The 23,670-nt window shown below is 37.0% G+C and overlaps 1 protein-coding gene across 2 annotated transcripts in view; it reads left to right on the top strand.

Annotated features, from left to right (window-relative positions):
* Positions 1-23,670, top strand: part of ARHGEF3 (Rho guanine nucleotide exchange factor 3) — a 102,943-nt gene that overhangs the window by 26,128 nt on the left and 53,145 nt on the right. The window contains exon 3 of one of the 2 annotated variants that reach the window (XM_071755852.1): positions 5,007-5,073. In XM_071755852.1, the coding sequence (XP_071611953.1) occupies positions 5,007-5,073 (67 nt within the window). Of the gene's footprint in view, positions 1-5,006; positions 5,074-15,131; positions 15,273-23,670 lie in introns of those variants that run through there. The other variant, XM_071755853.1, reaches the window with a different exon arrangement.

Here is a 23,670-nt window from a genome sequence, read left to right as displayed (position 1 = left end):
GTCAAACAGCAGGAAAGCCTGTGGCCTCCTGCTGGCTACTAGCAAGGGCTTTCTATTTCACCTGTGGCAGAGTTCATATGTTAAGGGGGATGCTTTTATGGTGTTGTATATATTATAAATATATGTATTATTTATATGTATACTGTAATATATAAATAATATAATATATAAACAATATATAATATAATACACATTGTTGTATATATTATAAATAATAATTTATTTTATTAGCCTGCTGTAGTTACAGATGAATAAATAAATTATACGTAAAGCTTTAAATCAAGACTGTATTTCTTCAGAAGATGAGATGTTGCATCATTACAAGTACCTGATTTTTAGATAAAAATGTAGACCTTAATCTACAGTTTTTTCCTATTTCTTAAAATTAGTATTAATTTTTACAGAAATTTAACCAAATGCAGAAATGAAAAAATGTATTATGTGGCTTCTTTGGTTATTTGTTAGTAATGGGGTATATTTTACAATGCTGTGCATTGATTAACAGTATAAATAAATATGTTCTGAAGAAAGCATGGGGAAAGAATAGGTGTGGGACAGCTCACTGGTGCATGTACCTGCTTCTGTGATGCAGGCTTTCATCTGTGTATATCCAGATTCACAAGAGTTGTTTTTCTTTCTTAATGCATTTATGACACATAGTTCATGATAGTAGGACAATAAAAGATTATGTTAGTCTTCAGGAAGTCAGCCCTGCTAGTAAAAGTCAATTATCTATTTTTGGTGGATATTTTTGTTTCTCTCAACGTAGCAAGTGTCAAATCTTGCTCATTTAAGTGCTGGGTTGTTTTTTTTCCTCTCCATTTATTTATCAGTACTTACTATGGGAGCTTGAAGAGCTCATGCCTGCAGACTTGGACTTTGATAAATCAAACATGTACATAATTTTTATGAGATACTTAGCCCCTGTCAAGTAAACTCTCAGTGTAAACTTAACAGTTTTCTGAACCAAGTTCTACTGTATTGGACTTTTTTTTCATGGAAAATAAATGAAATTTTCTACAATCTCCTCTCAGTGCCAAAATACACAGGTCTAGTATAACAGAGAAATAGCATTTGAGGTTTCAAATGGAGGAGTCAGTGGGTTTTATGAAGTAGGTGAAACTGTGTTGGGTTTTTTTAAAATGCTTTTACACAACATTAGATATTATCTCTAATTTAAAACACCTAAAGCTAATGTTAAAAACTAATGTTCAAAACTAATGTTAAAAGCTAAAAATTCTCTTGCATATCTCAGGCCTCACCAGATGAACAACTTTGAACTTTTTCCTTTTTTTGTGTAGTTTAGTTTCAGAAATATCCCACTGTGTTTCAATAAATGTGCTTTTTTGAACAGTGTGTTAGTGTACGCTTTTGATAGGTTGAGCAGATGACATTACAAAGAACAGTTCTGAACAGTAAGTACTATTTATTATTTAACAGAATCCTTGAAATATTCACAGCTGTATTAACAACCTTTATTTTTATTGATCGAAAAGAATTTTTACTTAGCACAGCTTGTCTCTAAGTGGTTTGGGCTTTTCTTTTATTATCTGAATAAGCGCTCGTGTAAATTTCTGAAATGCACTTTTATCGTCAAACAGATGTAGCAGCTGAGTGTTTTAAACAAAAGACACACAGCTTGGATATTCATATCTAAAAAAACACTGTTTTAGTCAGTGACTCTATGTGCAGAATGACTGCAGGATCAGATGAAGATGTAATAAAAATTAAACTACCATAAATGCTCTTTGATCTCATCATCATGCTTCAAGACAGTTAACACTTTTTGAAGTAAATGCAATAGAAACTTTAAAACATTCAGTGGATATTGTAGTCTTTAGATTCCTTAATATAAGGAATATAAGGATTTCTTAATATACTTTTACTTACTGATTTACCTTATATAACAAACCTACAGCACAGTAAAGGTTGCATGAAAAAACTCCACTGGTATATTCTGAGAGACATGTTAATCTGTTGTCTAAAAATTGTGTCTAAATATCTTGATAACTTTGAGATGGGCAATATGAAATTCTTGCTTGTAATGGGAGATTAGACATAGTAGTTGTGTCCCAGGAATTATCTTTGAATATCCCAGACAGTAGGAAAGAGGGATGTAATAGCCAGGCCAGATGCATAAAAGTGAAAGCTTCAGAAGAAATTATTTAAGGTAGCCCATAGGGTAGTAAATGAATGTGATACTTGGGCCTTTTTTCTGCTCATTAGAAGGGTGCTGCACACATTGGGTGAAAAATCAGCTTGTGAAGAATTTTGTTACACCCTGTGAGATCAGAATTGGCAGTGTTGTGCATAATGGAGAGGTACATTCTGTCCTAGCTTAACCAGGACAGAACCAATTCTCTTTTAGTAATTTCACTTTTCAGTTAAGTCTATTCTAAGTAACTGCACTTTCTGGAATGAATAACATGTTTTACAGTCAGTGTCTGCTTCTAGGACTGATAATGCTCCATGTTTATAGTTATTGCTGGAGAAGGGTATGCAGAACCAAGGTCACTGCTTAGTTCTTGACTTTCTGTGTGCCAGATATGAAGGGGAGGATGCCAGTGGCACTTGCAACCCTCCTGTGGGGAGGAGCAGACCAGACAGGTGAATCAAAATTGATCAGATGAAGTATTCCATCCTATACACATCATGCTCAGTATAAATCTGAAGGATCACAAGCACCAAGCTTTCTTTGTCCGTGGCTAGTGGGAGGACTCCATCCTTTCTTCTGTCTTTGATCACAATCAGTGCATTCCTGAATCTGTTCCTGAATGCCATTCCTGCCTGCTGCTGAGTCCAGGAGCCCGGTGTGGAACTATCCCAGGCCCTGCCCTGCAGCCTCAATGATGACCTGATAGTTAATGGGGGAGGAGCACAATACTGATTTTGTATAGTTCACGTATATATTATTTTTTTCATAAATTAGTGGTGGCGTTTCCAACCCATAAGTCTCTTTCCTTTCTGGGATGATAGAGGGGTTAATAGAGAGCATCTATAATTTGTTTAGTTGCCAGCCCAACATTAAGCCTTGACACATTCTCACCAAAACAAAGTTCTTGACTAATCAGATAAGGGAGGATACCTAGTGTAAAAATTGGCAGAAGGTGGATTTAATATTGTCTGCTCTCTATAAAGTCTGGCAGTTGTGCAGTCTGGGATGCTTCCAGTGAGTGGGAAGGTTACGGATTGATGATAACAAATCATTATCAGTCTTCTAGTGCATGGATTTCAGTTTAGTGTAGATGAATGATACGGCAAACTTATTGCTTATTACAGAGTTCTCACTTCTTGTTATGTGATGATTGTGGAGAGAGATAATTTTAAACAGTTTTAATTTCTCTTGTAACTGTTGGCTAAGCTACCATAAGTCTTGATATATTCACGTTGAAGTGTCTTGTTTTCCTTGTGTTCAGATTAAGTAAAACTAGTGCAGTTCTTAATAAAGTGGGAAAACGCATGAACAGCATTAAAATATCAAAGGAAAAATGTAGACTTGTAAGCTGAAACAAGATCTTTTTGACAAGTGACTGAGAAGTGCAGCTCTACAGAAAGCTCTTGGTACGTTTTTGGAAACTGTAACTCTGGTTCTAGTGTGAGATCCTCTCTGAATGAAAAGGTCACAAAACAGTGTTAGGACTATTGATAATCTGTGTTAATTGTTCTTGTTGATCATACTTTTCTCATTCAATAAAACAGTTCCAGTTCCAGTGTTGCTTCTGGGCTAGAAATTTAGTTTATTATGTGATATAACCTGTCTTGTGCTTTTTAGTGGCTTTATCAGTGTGCTTCAAATATTGGTGTGTTTTCTGGTTGGCTGGCTGGCAAAGTGAAAAACAGATTTACATTTTAACCCTTGATGTTACAAGAATGACTACGAAAATCACAATTATAGCTTATTTGGATTTAGTTGAGAACTGAAAATGTTTACTGTGATGACACATCTATGACGTGTTTTAATGCACATAATAGAAAAAATGTCCATACACCAAATATTTTACACCAAAATATGGAAGACAGCAGTAGTTCTCCCTGTCTTTCTACTGTTCTGACTCTATGGAAAAGAAACTGGAGCAGAGGGACTTGGAGTCCTTTAGGAGTTATAAGCAGCAGGAATGACTCCCAGATCTTTCATGTTAGTTCAGTGCTTTAACTGCAAAACATCTGCCCTGTTGTTATTGGATGGTGAGGTTTGACAGGCAGCCATTGAATTTGCATTTTTTTAACCAAGTTTTTGTATTCCTGTTTTCATTTGTGATCACTACTGTGATCTGTGTAATTGCATGGCAGGAGCTGCAGTGTGCTCAGCACTTAGAACCTGCCACCAAACTATTTGCTGGTTTGGTCAACAGGTCAGTCAAGCTTTGTTCTGACTTCATGTGTAAATTCTCAGCAATATTTGTCTGCCTTTATAAAGTAATTTAAGATCTTACTGGTGAAAAGCACTCATTAGGAGTGAAGTGGAGAATATTATGGTTAGTTTTCAGAAATAATTGTATAGCAATAATTATAGAGTAGGAGAAAGGTTTTGGAATGAGTAAAAACTGAAGTCAGCTTCTCTAGTTTATAGCATCCCGCAGAGGTCTGGCTACCTTGGTGTTTCAGCTGTTAGGATTAAAGGCACCTGAGTGACCCCATGGAGTACAGCTGGCAAACTCCACCCTCTTGCATCAGAGGACATAATTGCAGCTTCACAGACCCACACTGCTCAGCTCAGGATTGCCTCTGCTTACTGAAAATCAGTAGGAGTAATAAGTTGTTGTCAAACATCAGTTCAGTGCAGCTCTGAAGGCTTATAAGGCTACAATGTCCCTTAATTTGCAATCTGAATGGAAAGATTTAACTAAACTGAAGAGAGAAACCTGTCAGAAGTACAGCCAAGGAAATCTAAGGTGTCTTGGTACCTGAAGCCTGTGTTGGTTTTCTGCCTCTATTGTTACTCTGTTACTGATACAGAAAATACTACAGCTGGAAATGTAAACACTTTTCCTTGTCTAATCTTGCAGGCCAAAACAACAGCCACAGAACAATTTTTCCCTGTTTCCTTCTACCAAGGTCTGGAATTTCAGAGGGGTAAGTTTGTTTGCTTCATTCTGTTACCGTGTAACTTTATTATTAAAACATGATGTGCAAATCTTAAAATTATGGCAAAACGCTTACAAAATAGAGCTTTTAAATTCATGACCCTCTAAAAGAAAAAGCACAGCTTTTGTTTGTAATTGGCTGACTTATAGAAGGTGGGGAGATCATTTGATGTGAGGGGAATAATGTACAGCGTGATTTAAAAAGGAAAAAAAAGGGGATGTTTTATCTGAAAAGATATCTGAAATTACATATATCTGAAAAGAAATAAGCAAAACTGAACTAGTATGTAATGTTTAAGTGCTCGTTTAATATAGATATTTGTTAAGTTAGTTTTTGAAAGTTATTGTATGTGTGAATTTTGCAGAAGTTCAGTTGGAGAATGGTAACAAAAGTTACATGGATTTCTTGCAAGGCAGAAGGGAATAGGTTTTATTTCTGGTTAACTTAGGAGGGAAATACGGAAGCATCTGTGTTCTCACAGTAACTAAGTGAAAAAGTACATAAAAAAAGAAAGCAAGTGAAATTGAGAACCTTAATATTTGCTGGTGGTATCAGAAACTTTTTATTCATGTCTAATTTAGTTTCAGAGGTGTACTTCTTATGCAGATTAATTCTTTCAAAGAGTCAGGTTGTCCCCTCTCTGTTCCCTATAATCTTGTTCACCATTCTTTGTAAAACTTAAGTAATAGTGGTGGCATTCAAATGGCAATATGTTTGCCATGTCTCTAAGCATTGTAGCTTGGGATACGCTTCAGAAGTTGTCATCACTACATGTTGTATCTAAGTCATAGAGTTACTTCAACCTTTAGGTCAAAGGGAGGTCTTTTCTATCTTAAAAACTGCTTGGTGTAGTAGACAGTAGATTGCCATTACCTGCATGGTGGACTGATTCATACTGAATCCAAGAACTTCAGATTTGTATTCAGGAGAGGATGTAAAGGTGGTTTCTCTGAGCTTCTTCCAACAGCAGATTTAAATAGGAAGAAATCAAGTGTTTTGCTGAAAGGGTCAGTGGTACTGATAAGCTTACCAGTCTATGTTGGTCATAGTATCCACTGTTGTCTCCTGTGAGGTCTTTATTTTCACCATCTATTTCTTGCATTCCAACACAAAATGTCAGGGATGAAGTTGTCAGCATTACTGAGAAAACAGCTCCCTCATAATAGCATTGTCAAGAATGCAAGGAATATACCGACAACCTCTAAACTCTATTATCCATTTCAGAACCAGTTGACTCTGGTGTTTCTCCAAATTCTCAACTATGCTGGAAAAGTTATTGAAGAAGAATGTTGTAGGAATGAAAATAAGAGGAAGAATGCTGTAGGTATGAGTTGTTGCTGGAGTGACAGTGATCCCGAGTTCAGAGAGCAGTAGCTCAATGGGAGTGAGGGTCTGGGGGCTGCTAAGTGCAATGGCATTAAGTTAGTGATCCAAGCTGTGTGGCAGAGGTGGAGTGGTGTAAGACAAGAAGAACAGAGGTTTGGGGAGTAAAAGACCTCAGAATCAAGAAGAGAAATCAAAAACCTGATAGGAGATAGGTGGGAGTTGTCTGCCACCTTATTTTTAAGGAAGCTTGTGGCACACTAACGCAGATGTCCAGTTCTATAGTTCTAATATAGAATAACATAGAATACTTAGTAATTGATAGTTGCAGTTTGTTGTTTGAAGTAAACATCTACATGAAGGGAAGGACCTGTATCAGTTGCTCACTTGATCTGCTTAGATGCTGAAACCAAGACAGCTGAGCACTGGAGAAGAGAGCTAAGCCTCTGCTGATGTTTGCATTGTGTCAGCATCAGCTTTATTTTGATGGATGGAAAATTGTATTATGAAAAGCCCAATGAGCAGACTTGAAGTCACAAAGGTTTTCATATAGGTGATGAATGATAAAAGGTTAACTTTGATGTCTTTTCTCAAACAGAAGTAAAATCTTATTGGGTAAAAGAACTAAGTTAATGTTGACAGTGGAGCAGTGCCACACTTGAGTATGACAGACAAAATTCTGAAGCTGACTGATTCATAGCTATGTTTTTTTAAACACCTTTATTATTTTTATATTACAGAGTATAATACAGGATCATCTCAACAGTCACAAACAATAAAAGGACAGGAGTTAAGCACCCAAGTGCGGTGTTGTGTACATCTACGTATTCTCACTTAGCAGTCAGTTCACTAGTTTTAAATGTGTCTCTATCGTGCTGATAAAGTGGGTATGTTAAAGCAGCAAGATAAGGAAGGCCCAGATGCTAAACCTGTACCAAAAAAACTTCTCTGCGCTTCTGTTTTCCTCTTCATACTTAAATGTATTTAATCAGAAGAAGCTTTATTCCATGTTGAGCAGCTCTTTTGAATTCTATGGATAGAGATCATCTTTAGTTCTCTCAATGGGGATTTCCATAGAGATGATATAATTTGAATTTCTGCCAATGGCAGCTGTTACTTTGGGCATTGTGTAGATATCAGTGGGGAGAACAGAATTTAATTTAATTTTTCATTTTTGTTTAAATCCTGGTTTAGATTAAATTTAGACTGTTACTGAGTTACGGAGCAGTGCAATCTCTCTGCTATAAGCTCCTCCTTCATATACATGGAGCATTAGGCTAATTTGGTCTTTGGGAGATTTATAGTCAGGTGTCCAGCACATAGACTATTTTAGAGGGAAGGTATTTATAGAAAGAACTGTAATTTTGGAGGAAGAAACACAGAACCTATGGAGACAAGAATATTGCACACTGGAGGAACAGTATAATGGGAAAACTCAGTAAAATGGGGAACTCAGGAGATTTGGTGGTTGATATGGTACTTGGAGTAGAAAAGGAATAAAGCTAAGGAAGATACTGGGTATAGGACTGGAGCAGGAAAGAGGAAGAAGTTTCAGCTTGAGAAGAGGGATAGTCAGGATGGGGAAAGTGAAGAGCAGTGCAAGATGTAAGGAGAGAGAGTGAAGAGGGATAAAGTATGGAGATGGAGGAAAGCTAGCGAGTGTGAAAGCAGAGAGATGGAAGTGTAGAGATGGAAGTCTTTGATAAAACACTACAGGTTTATCAGTTCAGCCTTTACAAATGCTGACTCTAGGGAGATAAAGACACCACGTGATTGGGGAGCATTTTGTGTCTGGGATTTGGTAAGGAGAAGAGGCAGGAATAGGATGGGACAATTCAGAGGCAGGTCAGTGAAACTGATAAAGAAAAGAATAGTACAGATCTTATCAGAGACTGGTATTAGGCCTGGTTTTGCTCTCTTTTCTAGTTGCCTTTTTAACTATCTTTGTTGTTCTCAACTCCATGCCGTTTTTCCCTTAAAATCTTCATTCAGATAGAAGACTTTCCCCACCACCACTGATTGGTGCTTATAAATAAGAGATGACAGTTTAATATGTTGCTCCTAGTGTCTATGGAAATGATGTTACATTGCCATCTAGGGTGGGAAACAGTTTTATTTAATAAAGCATCTGGTCAAATGGGGATTATGTTTGAATCATGAGTCATGCACACTGTTAGAAGATGTGAGGAATAAGGTTTGTGTGGCTGTATGTTAATTATGATACAGTCTTGAGTTATGAACTTGTGTGCTCTTTTTTTCTATAGTAAGAGTAGTCAGGTTTATTTATAAGAAAGTTTTGAATTCAAGAAGACTAAGAACCTCTTCCAGGAAGTTTCAGATTTCAGCCTCTTAATCTATGTCTCCTCCTGTTCCCTTAAAATCCCCCGTTTTCTGGTTTTGCCAGCAGGATAATTTTCTAGACTGCCGTAGTTATGTAAATGATGGGCTTGTGTTACTGAAATTTTTTAAATTTTTTTTTCTAAAGATGAATTAACATACACTTGCCAAAGCAGTGATACACAGCGGTCTCACTCTTTGTGTGATGTCACTTCAGGTGGTTATGAAGGAACTGCCAAAGAAACCAAAAGAGCATTGGGGCTGTAGGCAGAACTGAAGAGAATGCTGATTTTGTCTCTGCTTATCACTGGTCTTTCTCTCTACAGTACCACAGACAGCTGTCATCATTTCCTGCATATTTTAAACAAACATTGGAACCATTATGTTGGTTTCTCTGTTTTTTTTCCCCCACTACACACCAAATTTGGCTGAAGAACTGGAGTGCTAAAAATAAATAATGAAATCTAAACCAACATATTTTGAGGCATGTTTTGGGTATGCAGTTGCCTGAAGATTTAAGATAATTTGCTGCAACTAGGCTTCTTTGTAGTTATTCATTTTTTGTTTTCCTTTTAGTTTTGCAAAAGCATTTATCTAACAGTTAACCAAGATGTAGTTATCTGTGAGGAAGGCTGATCTAATTTTTGAGAAACCTTACATAAAAATGTGCTAAACATGCTGAAGGCCAACTTTAGATATGTAAGTGGTCTTTGCTAGTTTTCTGCTAGTATATTTGTGGGGAAAAAGATCCCTTTCATTCCAAATGGGAAGAATTCCATGCTTTGCAGGTAGTATTTACAAAACTGTGTTTATGTTGTACAGGGTGGCAGACTTTGGTTATTGCCTTAAGGGGACAAGAATCTGAAAGATAAAAGTTGCTAAGAGAGAAGTTCTTTACCAGCTTTTTGAACTTGATGATTAATTCCATACATTACCTAATTACATACTACCACTGAAAGCACCTCTTTACTTTTGTTGGATTCTCACAGGCTTTGCTTCAAGTCTGTATCCACTGATACTCATTTGCTTAAGTAATGATGTTAACCATAACAGACACCTCTTAGAAGCAGTGTCAGGTTTTTACCCACAATTACGCTGTTATGCCTCTAGATCAAATGTGCTTAAATACCATTGTCTCATAGTGTGACCAATATGATTTAAAAACACATTATCCTAAACATTTAAAAAGCACATGTGGTTTTCTGTTGTTTCGGTGTACTTGTATTTTGTATGCACAATTTAAGTAGCTTCCTCTTTAGAGGGAAAAAAGTTTAGTTTTTTGCATAGCTGAAAGCGTAGCTGTGAGTGGAATAGCTACAGCTACTATGACTTGTAGCAGCCAGAAGCTTGTTAGAAAGGCTCTTCCACATGGGGGAGTCGTGCTGGCATCCCTGCTCTTCCATGCCTGCTCTGGTACTTCCGTGCTCCTCCAGTTCCCTCTGTGGAATATCCTGTTTCTTCTCCTGCCGTAGGTTAGAGACATGCTAGGTGGATGCTTTATCCCTCTCACCGCCCTTTTGCTTTAGGAGTAAAAAGTATAAATTCCATATTCCTTTTTCTCCTTTTTGACAGATAATGTGTTTGTGTGTCCCAGTTGCTGCTTTTAGATCTTTTTCTCTTTCTTCTCTCAGTGGGTTGCATACTCTTCCATTTCAGAAGATTGCTCCAGCATTTCCTCTTACTGTTTTTATTAAGGCTTGCTTTTATTTTGCTTTTGTAGAGTTGCTGTTGTGCCTCTGTCCAGCATTGACCTTTTTTTGGTCAGTATGTTTCTGATACCTGATAGGAGACGTGGTAAAAAGGAATTGTGTAAGAATATGAATGCTGTAAATGTTGAGCCTGTATAATGAGTTTAGGAGAAGCTAAGTTTCTCTGCCACCTTGGGAAACTTGATTTCAGAGTGTTAGCCACAAAGTAAGGGAAAATAGAAGGATTAAAAATTCCCTTCTGTGATGTGCAATTTGTAGTTCATAAGACCAGAGCTTATAAATGGTAGCAAGTGGACAGCCTGGACGCTGACTTTTGTTTGTGGAAGAGCTGGTTTTAATGCCTCCCTGCTTAATCTATGGGTGAGGCTTCAAATGTTTTTTCTTATTGGTTTTGTTTTTGAACAAACGATTGGAACTGCTGGTGATTAGTCACAAGACTAATTTCTCTTGGAACAGCATGGTTTATGTTGGCAAATAAATAGAGATGCTATCAGTAATTCATTGTGTGGCATTTGCGCAGCTGGACAGCAGTCAATTCCATCTGCAGCTCCAAAGAATATGTCAGAATTCTTGTATTTTTAATGTATACACTGAATTTAAAAAGCAATCTAGTGTGACCAGTTAAATAAGTTTGAAGAATTCAAGAGTATAATTATTATAAACAGATGCATTGACTCAGCATGGTTTAATTACCATGATAATTCCTGTCCACAACTTGTGATGTTTAGTTATGTCATGTCAGTTTTACTTGAAATTCCAGCAAAACATGATTTGTTGATACATTAGTTCTTAGGTCTGCAATAAATTACTCTATCTTTTTGTAGGCTCTAATTGGTAGTGTAAATTCCAAGGTTCCTCACATACAGTAGTGCTACAAGAATTATGAACATGTGCTGGAAAGACAGCTGCGAGTTATTTATAAAGCAGAGTGATACAGGCTGGCCGTAAGAGTTTGCCAAGTTTCTAGTAGCTTGAGATTCAGGTAGGAAAACCTGTGCATGGTTTATGAGCTGTTATGGCCTGTGCTACCTAGAGAGTGCTCTAATGCCTAGGAGTTTGCAATGTTTTCATTAATTCATTTCAGTAGCTGATCTATTAAACTTACACAGCTTTTACATCTGAAATAACCTCTGATTTAAGTATGAAGCCATTAAACCCTGTTTACCTAGTTTACAGAGCTACTTTCAAGTTCCTTACATGCTAGATATATAAAATATGCTTTAGATTATGTTTCGTTGGGCAAGAATTTTCAGGTGTGCTTATAGAACACTTGGCTAATGCATTATTAAAATAAAGAATCTGTCATAAGCTTTTACATCTGCAGGACTTTTTGATCATTATTTGTATTGTAAGGGGTAGGTATTTGGTTTATAAAAACTCAATTATTCAATTAATATTTTGACTCTTCCAGATCACAAAATAAGTGTGATAATCCCCCTGTTGAAAGGTTTTCTTATAAGTTGGTGTTCTCTCTTCACAGAATACTTTTTGAAAAAAAATTAATGCTGTCATTCAGCTAACATGGTAGGGCTTTATTTTGTGGTTCTTTGTAAATGCTTTGTAACAAGTTTATTTTTGTTCCGGGTGTGGTTTGTTATTTATAGTAGAAATATTCTGTATATGCTATAAACCCGTCAAGCCAGCTATTTTGCCCATACAAACAATACTGAGTTAGAGGCAACATGTGATAAAGCAGATAGGTCCAATTGTCATTCTCTTAGGCTAAGTTTGATGTTCTGTTATATAGCAGATTTCCTGTCTTTAATCATGGATTGGGTGTTACCTTGTACTCCTGCTGTCATTTACTGTTCTTTTCTTTGTTCAACAGCAGATGAACTTGACCCCTACTGAATTTCACTTAAACCCAACTCTGCCCATTTCTTTGTATTTGTTTTCCCCTACCCCACCAGTGGCTGCTCTCTGAGAGCACATGATGTGAAATTATGGTTTCCCATGACTTTGTTTCAGGTTCTTGCAGTGGTTAACAGGGTGATGATGTTGTACAGCTGAATTTGATGCCTCTCAGTCTGAAATCAACATTTTAGAAACAATTTGAACTATATATTGGTATTGCATTGGTGTTATATGGCTTCAGATCAGCACTTATTTTAAAATTATTAGTGGACATGAGTGGTTTTTATGCATGGACTTGAACTGCTTTGTTGTTTCCATCATGATGCTTGCAGTGGAACTTGGTGTTGTTACAGCTGTTACAGAGATAAGTTATTAACAGCACCCTTTATTTTTTTAACAAATCGTGACTGTCTGTTGTCTAGTTGCATAGTACTCATAATGTAACTAAATGGACTACACATTCAGAGAAGGTTGCAAAAGTCTTATTTGCAGAAACGGTTGGAAAATCTTCTGTGCTGCACTAGGGGTTTTATTCAAATATCTGCCTCCCCATTTCCACAAGTTCTGATTTAAGTTGTCAAGTTGTACTTGTGACAGAAAGCTAAATAAAATCTTGCAAGAACCAGGATAGAAAGAGACCCTTATGAAAACTTCTTAAAGTGCTTATAAACAGTCCTCAAGAGCTGATGGTTAAAGAAAAGGAATTTTGAGTTCCTTCTGGTGTTTTCAGTTGGAATGAGCATTTCAAGTGAGTTTAATGGTACCCTCTATGAAGCCTGTGGTTCATGCCAAACTTAAAAGTGCTTTTACAGCCAGATTCACTCTGAGACATCTCAGGCTTAGAATGAGTCATGATTATTTTAAAACTGAAGAAGATTCTTCTTAGAAGATAATGATGTTTTCTGTGGGTAGAATGTACATAACAATTAAATGTTAAGGACATATTTTAAAATCTGACAGAAATGCTTAATAAGAGCAATACCATGGTGTCTTTTCTAGCAGTCTGGAAACAGTTTTTGTTATTACAGTAGGAACTGTAAAACAAGGTCTCCATTTTGCTAGATATCATGTAAACATTTATTATAATGTTTTTTTTCTCAAGAATGTATAAACAAAACATTAAGAATGTACTTTAATGTTTCTTGAATAATACTAAATTAATTTCTCAAGGTAAATTCTGATTTGTTGAAGCTCTTAAATTCCACTCATGACAGATTTCCTAATTCCTGAGTTCTGCAACGTCTTGAAATGGGATACTAAATATAACAGAATTTATATTAAGCACTCCATATAATACGATCCTAACATGATTTGAGATAACATTCTAACACTCTGTAAAATACACATTTAAAAATATTTATTACACTGGTTTTGATTCAGAAATTGTACACTGGTGCTGTCTCTCTGCATTGCGGTTTTATGTAAAGCTTTTCAGATAAGAGTTAAAATTAGCATCCTTAAAAAGCTCCTAATACACAAGGAGAAAGCAGTTTCAATCTGTCTCTGTGCTGGCAGGCTCTCCAACAAGATTTTGAAAGTCTTTTTCAAGAACTATTCCAAATTTTCAGTGGTTCACAACCTTAAATATCCTTTAAAGAAGTAGCCTAAGTTTCAATAATCACTGTGTCCTCTCAGAAACTTCCAGTCCAAAGCGAACCAGTAGCCTTGTGGAAAAGTCATAAAATGAGAGCAGTTACATCTGTTTTACCAGATTAGATTTCATGCCCTGACTGGAAGCATACATGAAGATGGGAGAAGAGAATCACAGAGCTTTCTGAGGGTGCTCAGTTGTGCGGTGATCGGTGCAGTTTGGTGTGACACTTGCTTCAGGGCTACCACAGCCATATAAGCAATACAAGAATTATTCTCTTCTCAATGTCTTCAGAAATGTGTGACAATCTTTCACGTTCTGGGAAGCTCTCCGAAGCACGTCTTAGAGCTCTCCGAAGCATTACCACTGGAGTCCATGAAAATTCAATGTAGTTTGTACTATGGGAGATAGGATGGGCAAATGTGGAAGACTTGCAGCACATTTGCTACCAGTGAGCAGCTCTCCCAGCTCTTAAAAGGAGTGAGGTCAAGCCTCTGGATCTCTCCTTGGTTATAATCATGGAACTGGGAACTGTCAGGGCCAGACCAGCTCTGTGAAGCAGGATGCAGTTGCTAAAGTCTTGCCTATCAAGATTGTTGAAGGATCAGGAGTTTTTTTCATCAGTTTTATTGAACTGCCAGGGACGGAATCGAACTTTACACTTTCTTGACACATTTTGGCATGCAAAACTTGGGCACTTGGCCTAGCTCTCTTTTGGGCCTTAACTCTGGGTTCATCCTAAACATTCTGTGCTGAGTTCCTGCCATAATACCTCAACTGAAGAATTCTCATTTAGCACATTTTATAATTTCTAAAATACCTTAAGTTTTTCTGTGAACTAAATATTTAAAAGTTCTACCTTGGGGTTACCCACTGTTTTCTTTTCTGGTATCTACATTTGGAGATAATTGTCCACCTTTGAGTTTAAAGCCTATTGATGCTGGCTAAGACTGAGGTTACACAGGTAGAAGATGGACTGTGTTTCACTCAGTCACAAAGCCCCCCCAAACCTACCTATTACTTTAAAAACACATTAATGACACCTTTACCATATAGGTGTCATTCACTTTTTAGCAGTTTTCCAAACAACTTTCCATGTTTAAAATAGTATTTGAAGCAGTCCCTGAGGAAAAGCCATGAAGGAGATAGGACAACACATATCACTCAGTTTCTGACATTTGCAGTACACTGCATGACAGGAAGTGAGAGCAAAGTGAGAGGCTGTGTGGGGAGGAGTTCCTGCCGAAAAGGAGAGACAGAAAGACTACTTTTGTAGCAAAGACTTTTCTCTGTCACGCTGAATAAACCTCCTAAAATCTGAGTACAGTACAAATTACCTCATGGTGTGGTGTTGCCTTTTTGTGCATCATCAGGTAAGTGTAAATCTGTGATTGTCTTTTTGTTGTTTGTGTGGGTGGCACTGCTAGCAAGTTGAAATTGCATAGATACTGCTCTCAAGCATGACAGGATTTAAAACTGGGTATTAATGGAATGAAAATGTTGCACAGCAGGAATGTTTCCTTCTCTAAGGGAAGAAATTGATTGAAGAGTTTAGATAATACACTCTGGTGTTCCCAATGGGATGGATGACAGTTTACTTTTCTCTCTCTATGCTGTCAGTTCATTGCTGCAGGATGGTGGGTTTGTTTTTAGTTTTTAATCCTACACGTAGAAATATCTCTGCTTCTGATTCCTAATGTGAAAATTAGGATTCTGACTGATGCTGAAGTTTAAATGAGAACATTAATAGCTACATGCATAAGTCTGTCCATTGTCAAAGTGAAAGCTGTGACAGAGCCTTTTTACAGTGTATTTACAGTGCATAATGGTTCTGTTCTGCAGCGTGTTTGTGCTATCACCTGGAAAACAGAGTGAAGTTTTAGACATTGCAGCTTGGGGAGATTTGGGTGGAAAAGTGGCAAGATTGATAACATATAAATAAAATAAAGCCTATGAAGAAAGTTTAAAAAACATCGTCCATGTTGTGTGTAGAAAAAGAAGACTTTATATGAGCTATAAGTCAGTGAGAGCCATTATGAAGCTACTTGTTCTCTGTGTTTGCCGAGGGTAGTACAGGAATAAGTGGGTTTATTTCACAGCAAGGGAGATTCAGGTTAAATGTTTTGTGGGCGAATATGTACTGATTATAATGTTAATTAAGCAGTAGAACAGAGTTAGAACAGAACATACAATTATAGGAGAAAAGCTGTAGTGTTAAATTGGTGTAGTTGTTTTGGATGTACTTAATACGCATACATGCTGTGCTATTTTAGAAATAATTCACTTATAGCAAAAGAAATTAATAAATGCCCCGGTTTTCATGGAACACCAGGGAGATGCATGTTCATGATGTAAAATCACACAGATGTTTAGTGTCCACTAATGCTGCTGATATCACATTGATATGTTTTAAGTTGTGTGCAAATTCTGTCTCCTTTTCCATATACTTTGTCCAAAATGATTGAAGTTTTTATCCCTTTGTCAATTTTGGTTGAAACTAGGAAACAACTTTTATGACAAGAATCAAGAGTCACAGGGATATCCACCAATATCCCATAAACCTTGTTTCCTGAGAAATGGAGCTGAAGCATACACACACACACACACATATATATATATATATATATAACTCAAAAATAGATACAGCAACATGTAATTTTAGTGAAAGCAGTATTTTATCTGCAGAAAGGTACATTTTGGGTGCAGCCATTTTATCTATTCTATGAATGCTGAAGAAGGGCACTTGAGGCACCTAGATCAAAGCCAGGAACCTGTCTGTGGTTTTAAAAGTACAACAGCATAATGATGCTGAATGCAGGAGCCTGAGGAAAGCACACTAACAGTAGGGTATTAGAACAATAAGGGATTACTCCAGTTTATGCAAATATAAAACAACTGAATGCCATGGAGAGATCTAGTTTATGGGAATAGTTTCATTTTGTTTTCTGTGGTTCCCTTGCTGTGCACAGCATCAGAAATTGAAGCTCTGTTTTACAATAAGAAACTCTGTTAGATTCCTGACATTCTGAAAAACAATAAAACCTTCAAACAGATTATTATTATTATTTTAATATAATATCTGAATTAATCCATTTTTCAAGTGAGAAAATGTAATTGTGATTTTTTTTTTTCAAAGGAAAAAGTCTTGCCTCTTATATATACACAGATGTATCAGTTTTGGAACCAGATGTAGTGGCTGACAGCTGTGACTGAATGGTCAGCTGCAGCAGGTACAGGCCACTGCTGCCCAGTGAGAGGAAGTCCCCATGCCTTCAAGTGCACAAAACCTTTAAGGGTAGAGTTAGAGCATTAATGTAGCCCAGGGCTGACTATTTTTGCTTTTACAAAATCTATAATAAACTCCCTCAACAGAAGCACACAAGGCTGATGAAGTGCAGCTTCATCACATCAGCTTGTCAAAAGCAGAGAAATGCAGGGATTATTAGCATGCTGACTGATTATGTTTCTTGGGAGCACAAAGAATTGGATCTGGCAGATCCCAGCTGAAAACTGTTAGTGATCTCAACAGTGCAAGTAGTCTTTTAAATTGCATCTTATTGTAACCTGTGTGCTAGATGAATTTAGAACCCATAGATATTGATTGTGTTAATTAAAAGCATGATTTATATAAGAGTCTTCATTCTGACAAGAAAGGATCATATAATAGAGATTGCTTTTCAGTCACGTAACAAAGAACTACTACGGAGAAAGAAACAACAGTATAATTTATCTGATTTTGATTTAGTCTTCGTAATAAAATGTGAAAAAGTTTCAGAGCATACTTAGCTCTCTGCTAGATTCTAATGACTGATACTCTCCCTGTCTTCTGAAAAGGGGAAGGAAAAAGGTTAAATAAAGATAGAATAAATACCAGTACTCAAACAAAGCTCTGCTGATCCTTGTCCTTACAGCATCCCGTACATGCACACCCATTTCCTGTTGTTAATGTTAAACACATTGAATATAACTTTCATTTCATTGTTCACTTCAGTGTTCATTTTATATTACACAGACCGGAAAATCTCGAGTCCATCACAATAAGCACTGCAGAATTTAAGCTTGATCTCTGTGCTCAGAGGAAGGTGAAAAGGAGCTGACATTTTGTTTGGCAGAGATGTGAGACTCCTCAGAAGTGCTCAGATACCGAGTTTCAGTGGCAAGGTCTTAAGTGCCATAAAAAACCTTGATTCCATTTCAGAATTTTCTGCTGTGTTGTAACAGACTTAGAGCAGAGTCTGTTTTTCCATTTCTTTGTTTTGCTTGTGACATTAAGAAAAACCAAGTTGTGTTGCTAACAGCAATGTACTAAGAGGCTGCCAGCTGAACACGTGCAGAGTGGGAAGCAGAACCAGCAAAGCTTTGTACCAGACGCTATGTAAAGTGTACAATCTCTGACTGTTTCTCACTGAAAGGGAATAAAGCTTTTGTTTAAATGTTTGAGTCACTCTTGAGAAAAAGAAACCTGTGACATCGTTGTTATTCTGAACAGCAGAGGGCAGCGGAAATCAGTTTTGTTGTAAAACTCAGGAATTTCGAGTTTTCTTCAGATCCTAGCGAGTTCTTTCTGGTAATGTAACATGAAGAACTGATACTAGAGTGCAGGGTTACAAGTTCTGTTATTTTTTTAAAATTTCATACTAGAGTTCTTCTTCTATTCTGAAGTTATGTTCCCAAATGTGTGGAGCATCATTTAGCTAAAAAAAAAAAAAAAAAAAAAAAAAAAGACACTGTACTTCTGAAAAATTCTTTGAGTCTGTTGTCTTCCAGCTCTTAGAATTGTCAGTGGAATAACCACGGAAGTGGAAAAGAAGCAGGGAGGAGCACTGGTACTGACATGAAAGTGGGTGGTAGGCTATGGTCAAGTGGAAAGAGGCCTGGCCTTAAAAGATGACAGAATATTAATCCTACTCTGAATTAGATTAAACTAGAGGTTGATTTATCACTCGGTTGTGAGATTTGAATTTGTTAGCTCTGAATCAAATATAGGAGGAATGCCATATTCAGCAGGGAATTTCAGATGTTTTTCACTGGTTATTGAAGGCAGAGGTGCTGATGTGATTGCTATGACATGGTCTTGCTCTGTATGGACTTCTTTCTAGAACTGTGCATTGTATCAGCCAGGCCAAAGTTCTGTTTTATTTTAGATACTTGAATGTCAGTGCAGCACTAGTGTGATAAGATGGAAAATGGGTAATCCTGTGTGAGTCTTTTTCTTGTTTCAGTACCACGAGCATTCAGGCTTGAGGCAGGGTAATGTGACACTGCTGCTGCCTCTTCACTTCTGAAGCCTGCTCTGCAATGTTATATCCCACCACCTGTGGCAGGAAATGTTAAATTAGAGATAATTCAGCTAACCTTAAGATAGAAGGTTATTAATCTTTTGCCTAGTAATTTTACATGCACTTCAAGCTGGATCCAAGGCATATTTTGTTAATTGAGTGATAACAACAGGTGAGAAAAATCCTGAAGCATTCAGTCAGAATTCCCTCCTGTTGTATTAGAAAGACCCAACTGAAGTACTTTAAATTTTCTGTTTTCTGGCTGTGTCATTTTTGAAACTTTGGGAAATATTTTAAGTTAGTCTGGAGTTTTGAATTATTGCCTACTTCCCCCCAGTCAGTTTGTCATTATTACTTTCCTCCTACCTCCCTTCTGGCACACCTTTTTAACATCTGTTTTGTGCTGTTTGTGCCTCATGACTGGGCTCTGTCCTGACTGAATCCTCCATACTCTGTGATCTAATTGGGAGCTTGATACCTTTGCTTGGTGCCTTTGCCTTTACCTGAATGTGACCTGAAATGGAAACAATGAAAACTTGAAGGAGAATTTAGAAGTAAAAGCAGGTGGAGGTTTTGGAGTCATTAAAGGAATAAGTTTGGTCCTGGCAAGTGGTATTTTTCAGGGCTTTTTAATGAGGTGATCAACATGTTATTGATAAGTGCAGAACTACTGAGAAACTGCAAAGGAAAAAATTGTCATGTCTCAATATTCTTTTGAATTTATCAACTTCTGTACATGCTAGCTATTTAAGAATTAGAAGGGTACTTAGAATTGCTACTATATTTGAATGTGACATGGGAGTTTTGCTGATAAAAATTATTTTTATATAACGAGAATTTATAAGCTAAATGGATGTTTTGAAGGATTGTTGTATAAAAACACTGAGTAGAAATTCACATGAAAGTCTGGGTTATTTTGGGACTTGATGTCTCAATTGACATTTATTCTGCGTTGTTCCCAGCTGCTTAAACATTGACTACAATTCCTAGTGCAGAGGTTCATCATCAGTCTTTTGGTGCAAAGGTTCCATGTAGACTGAGTGAGCTCTCAGCTGGCTAAGGAGATACTGATTGCTTTATAAAATTAAAAAAACCCGACATGTAACCCAACATGTAGTAGAACTGTTTTTCTTGCAGACATACTCTGCCCTTCAGACCGTGGTTTGAACCTTTTTTTGGCTATGGTGTTTGACATTTTGTTAAGTATTTGGGCTGGTTTATCCTCTCCTTAAATATTAATTCCTTTTGGATTTTATTTTTGGCTATACCTCATCTCCTCATAGTCTTTTCCCCTGGTTGCTGTTGTTTTTTAACTCAGTCTGATAGAAGGTGTATTGTTACATATAAGTATGCATTTCTGCCTACTTACATTTATTCAAATCATATAGTAGAACTCTTTTTTTTTTTTTTTTTTCCAAAGTTACTTTCTTCCAATTAGCAGTGTTTCAGTGTACCCAGGTGCATATTCTGGAAAGACTAAGTTTTAAGCTATTTTAATATGAAAACAAATTGAAGTACAGAATGACTAAATGGTTTTTATAATTTTTCTTTTTTTTTGTTTTTTTTTGGTCTGGGGGTGTGGAGCCTGTTTTGGTAAAATTAATGGATTCTTATTTGTTATATGGATTTCTGTATGAAAAAAGGGCTAAAAAAGTGTTGTTTTGTAATTGTTTTGAAAGAAGTCTGTATATGACTTAGAAAGTCTAAGATAATATGTGCCTATGCAAAACCATTATTTTGAACTATTGTTTGTTTTCATGCCAGTGTGTGTGCAGGCCCATTTCTGAGCAATTAGAATGGATAGTTAATTTAGCAAAAGTCAGCGATTTTTCTGAAAAGCATTTCCTTCCCTGTACACAAGAAGTTTTTCTTTAGTCAAGCTATTTTTGTGCATCTCTGCATTTCATCTCCCTGGTTGTAGAGTATAAGTCTCTGGTATTGATAACTGTAATGATCATAGAGAGAGGATGCTAACCCATTGCTCTAATTCTTTTAATTAAATCACAGTTTTAATATATAATTGGATATCTTACTTTTCATCTCCTGTCAGATGATAATTATTGAGAACAACTCTTTCCTGTTGTATTAAGACCAGGAAGTGTTCTGTCTCTATGGATGTAATCACCTCTTTTTAGACAACAGTATCACAAACAGGGATCAAGTTTCAGACTTGTTACACACCCAGTCATTGTGGTCTAGGGGCTTGTATTTTTCATTATGATTGCTGTTGTTGTTATTATTATTATTTTTAATTAAAAAAAAAAAAATCCCCAAGGACCTTTTGTGAAAGAAATACACAGAAGACCATTGAGGACTTTGTGTTACTTGATGTGCCATGTGCTTTAAAGTTTGAAATGGAAAGTAACACTTAAGGGGGGATTTTCTGGAACATAAGAGATTCAGGGTTCACCTGGATTGTTCTGTGGAAGCCGAGTCAGGACTTTTAACTCCTTTGGGAAAAAGATCCTTGTGAAGAGAAGGGATTAATTTAATGAACATCTTATGCTCCCTGCACAATATCCACTGCAACCTTTGTTTCTAATCCACTTATTATGGGCAAAGAAATTTATCTGGTAGCTCGATTATTGGATTTTATTTTTTTTTTTTTTTTGCCATGGTGTTTCCCCTCCTCTCCTCATTTATACATTGATAATGTATAATAGCCCTTGAAACTCTTTGAAAATCTAAAACATTAATCTTGCCTGCAGTGGTTGACGATATTTGTATAAAATTATTTAGCATAGAGGCTGAGACACTTGCAGAGAACACAAGCAGTATAATATTTGCAAACCTCCATTTAACAAGAGTAGTATAGTATACATGCTGATAGATTTTGTATGTGTTACTTTTCAGAATGTAGAACATCTAAAATAAAGTGAGGAGTGATCCTTTGATTAGCACAGTAAGGCAGAGCAAGGGAACTGCTTTGCAGAGGCTGTCCCAGACTCATTCAGTATGTATTTGATTTTCTTACAATTTACCTGTCTTTTCATCCCTTTTTTTTTAGTATCACAGGTGATACTAATTTGTTCCTAATGCACTGAGAGTTAGTTAAATCAGCAAAGAGGTTGTCTCTAAATAAGAAAGGAGCATGTTAGTATTTACTACTTGCTACATTTTATGCTGTGCTTTACCTTACCTTGGGCACTGGTCCTTATGGGTGCTGGTTTGTCATTGGTACCTCTGTGTTTTGGACCTCTGGACCCCCATTGAAATGGAGCAGTCAGAAGCCCACATGTAGCTGCTGCTGTTGTGTAACTTTTCTTCTACAGTAACAGGATGTCCCGTCTCCTTCCAGTTCACTTTAATCCTGTAGCCTTGCTAGCATGATTTTACTTCATATTATGTAATTTACAGTCTCATTCCCCTTTCATTAGAGTTGGCCTGTGTTGGAAATGCCACATTCTGTGTTAATCTGTAGCCATGTGACCACCAATAAGAGTCTTTCAATCAAGTTACTTAATGAAGGAGTTACCTATTTGTTGTGTGTGTTCATTTGTCACAGTCCATTAACAATGACATTGCATCTATTCCAGTGTAGAAAAAGTTTGTTACAGTTCCAAAATGCATAGTATTTATTTCATAGAGAGACTTTTTTTTTAAATTTGATTTGTATATAGAGTTTATTGGGAACCCAGACTGTTGTCAAGCACCTAACTTAACCTTTTCTTTTTGTAGTGACCTTTTATTGTATTATTCTTTTGGAATTTGCTCTTTTTTCTAATATTTTGTAGATTGAGCCTTCGGCTTACACTATTTTTGTACCTGTTCTGTCATTTCATAAATCACAGAATGGTTTAGGTTGGAAGGGACTAGTTCCAACCTTCCTGCATGGGCAGGGACACCTCCCACTAGACCAGGGGTGTGGCAACCACAGCTTCCCTGGGCAACGTGTTCCAGTATCTCTCCACTCTCACACTAAAGAATTTCCTAATACTTATTCAAAATCTGCCCTCTTCCAGCTTGAAACCATTGCCCCTACTCCCCATACCCTTGTGGAAAGTCTCTCCTCAGCTTTCCTGTGGGCCCCCTTCAGATACTGGAAGGTTTCCTACTATAGGGTCTCCCTGGAGCCTTCTCTTCTCCAGGCTGAGCAACCCCAACTCTCTCAGAAGGTCTCCATAGGAGAGGTGCTTCAACCATCTGGTCATCTTCATGGTCCTGCTCTGGACTCACTCCAGCAGCTCAATGTTCTTCTTATGTTGGGGATTCCAGAAATAGACACAGTATTCCAGGTGGGGTCTCACAAGGGTGAAGCAGAGAGGGAGAATCACCTCCCTCAGCCTGCTGCCCAACTTTCTTTTGATGCAGCACAGGATATGGTTGGCTTTCTGGGCTGAAGCACACATTGCTGGCTCATGTTGAGCTTCTCACCAATCAGCATCCCCAAGTCCTTCTCTTCAGCCATTCTCTGCCCAGCTTCTAGCCCATTTTTAGCCTTTGTGGCTAAAAAGCTGTACTGTAATAGTAAGAAGGATTTGATTGTCTGAGG

The sequence above is a fragment of the Heliangelus exortis genome, chromosome 12 (assembly GCF_036169615.1).
Source record: "Heliangelus exortis chromosome 12, bHelExo1.hap1, whole genome shotgun sequence".
Lineage (NCBI taxonomy): Eukaryota > Metazoa > Chordata > Aves > Apodiformes > Trochilidae > Heliangelus > Heliangelus exortis.
This window is presented reverse-complemented; position numbering and strand designations above follow the sequence as displayed.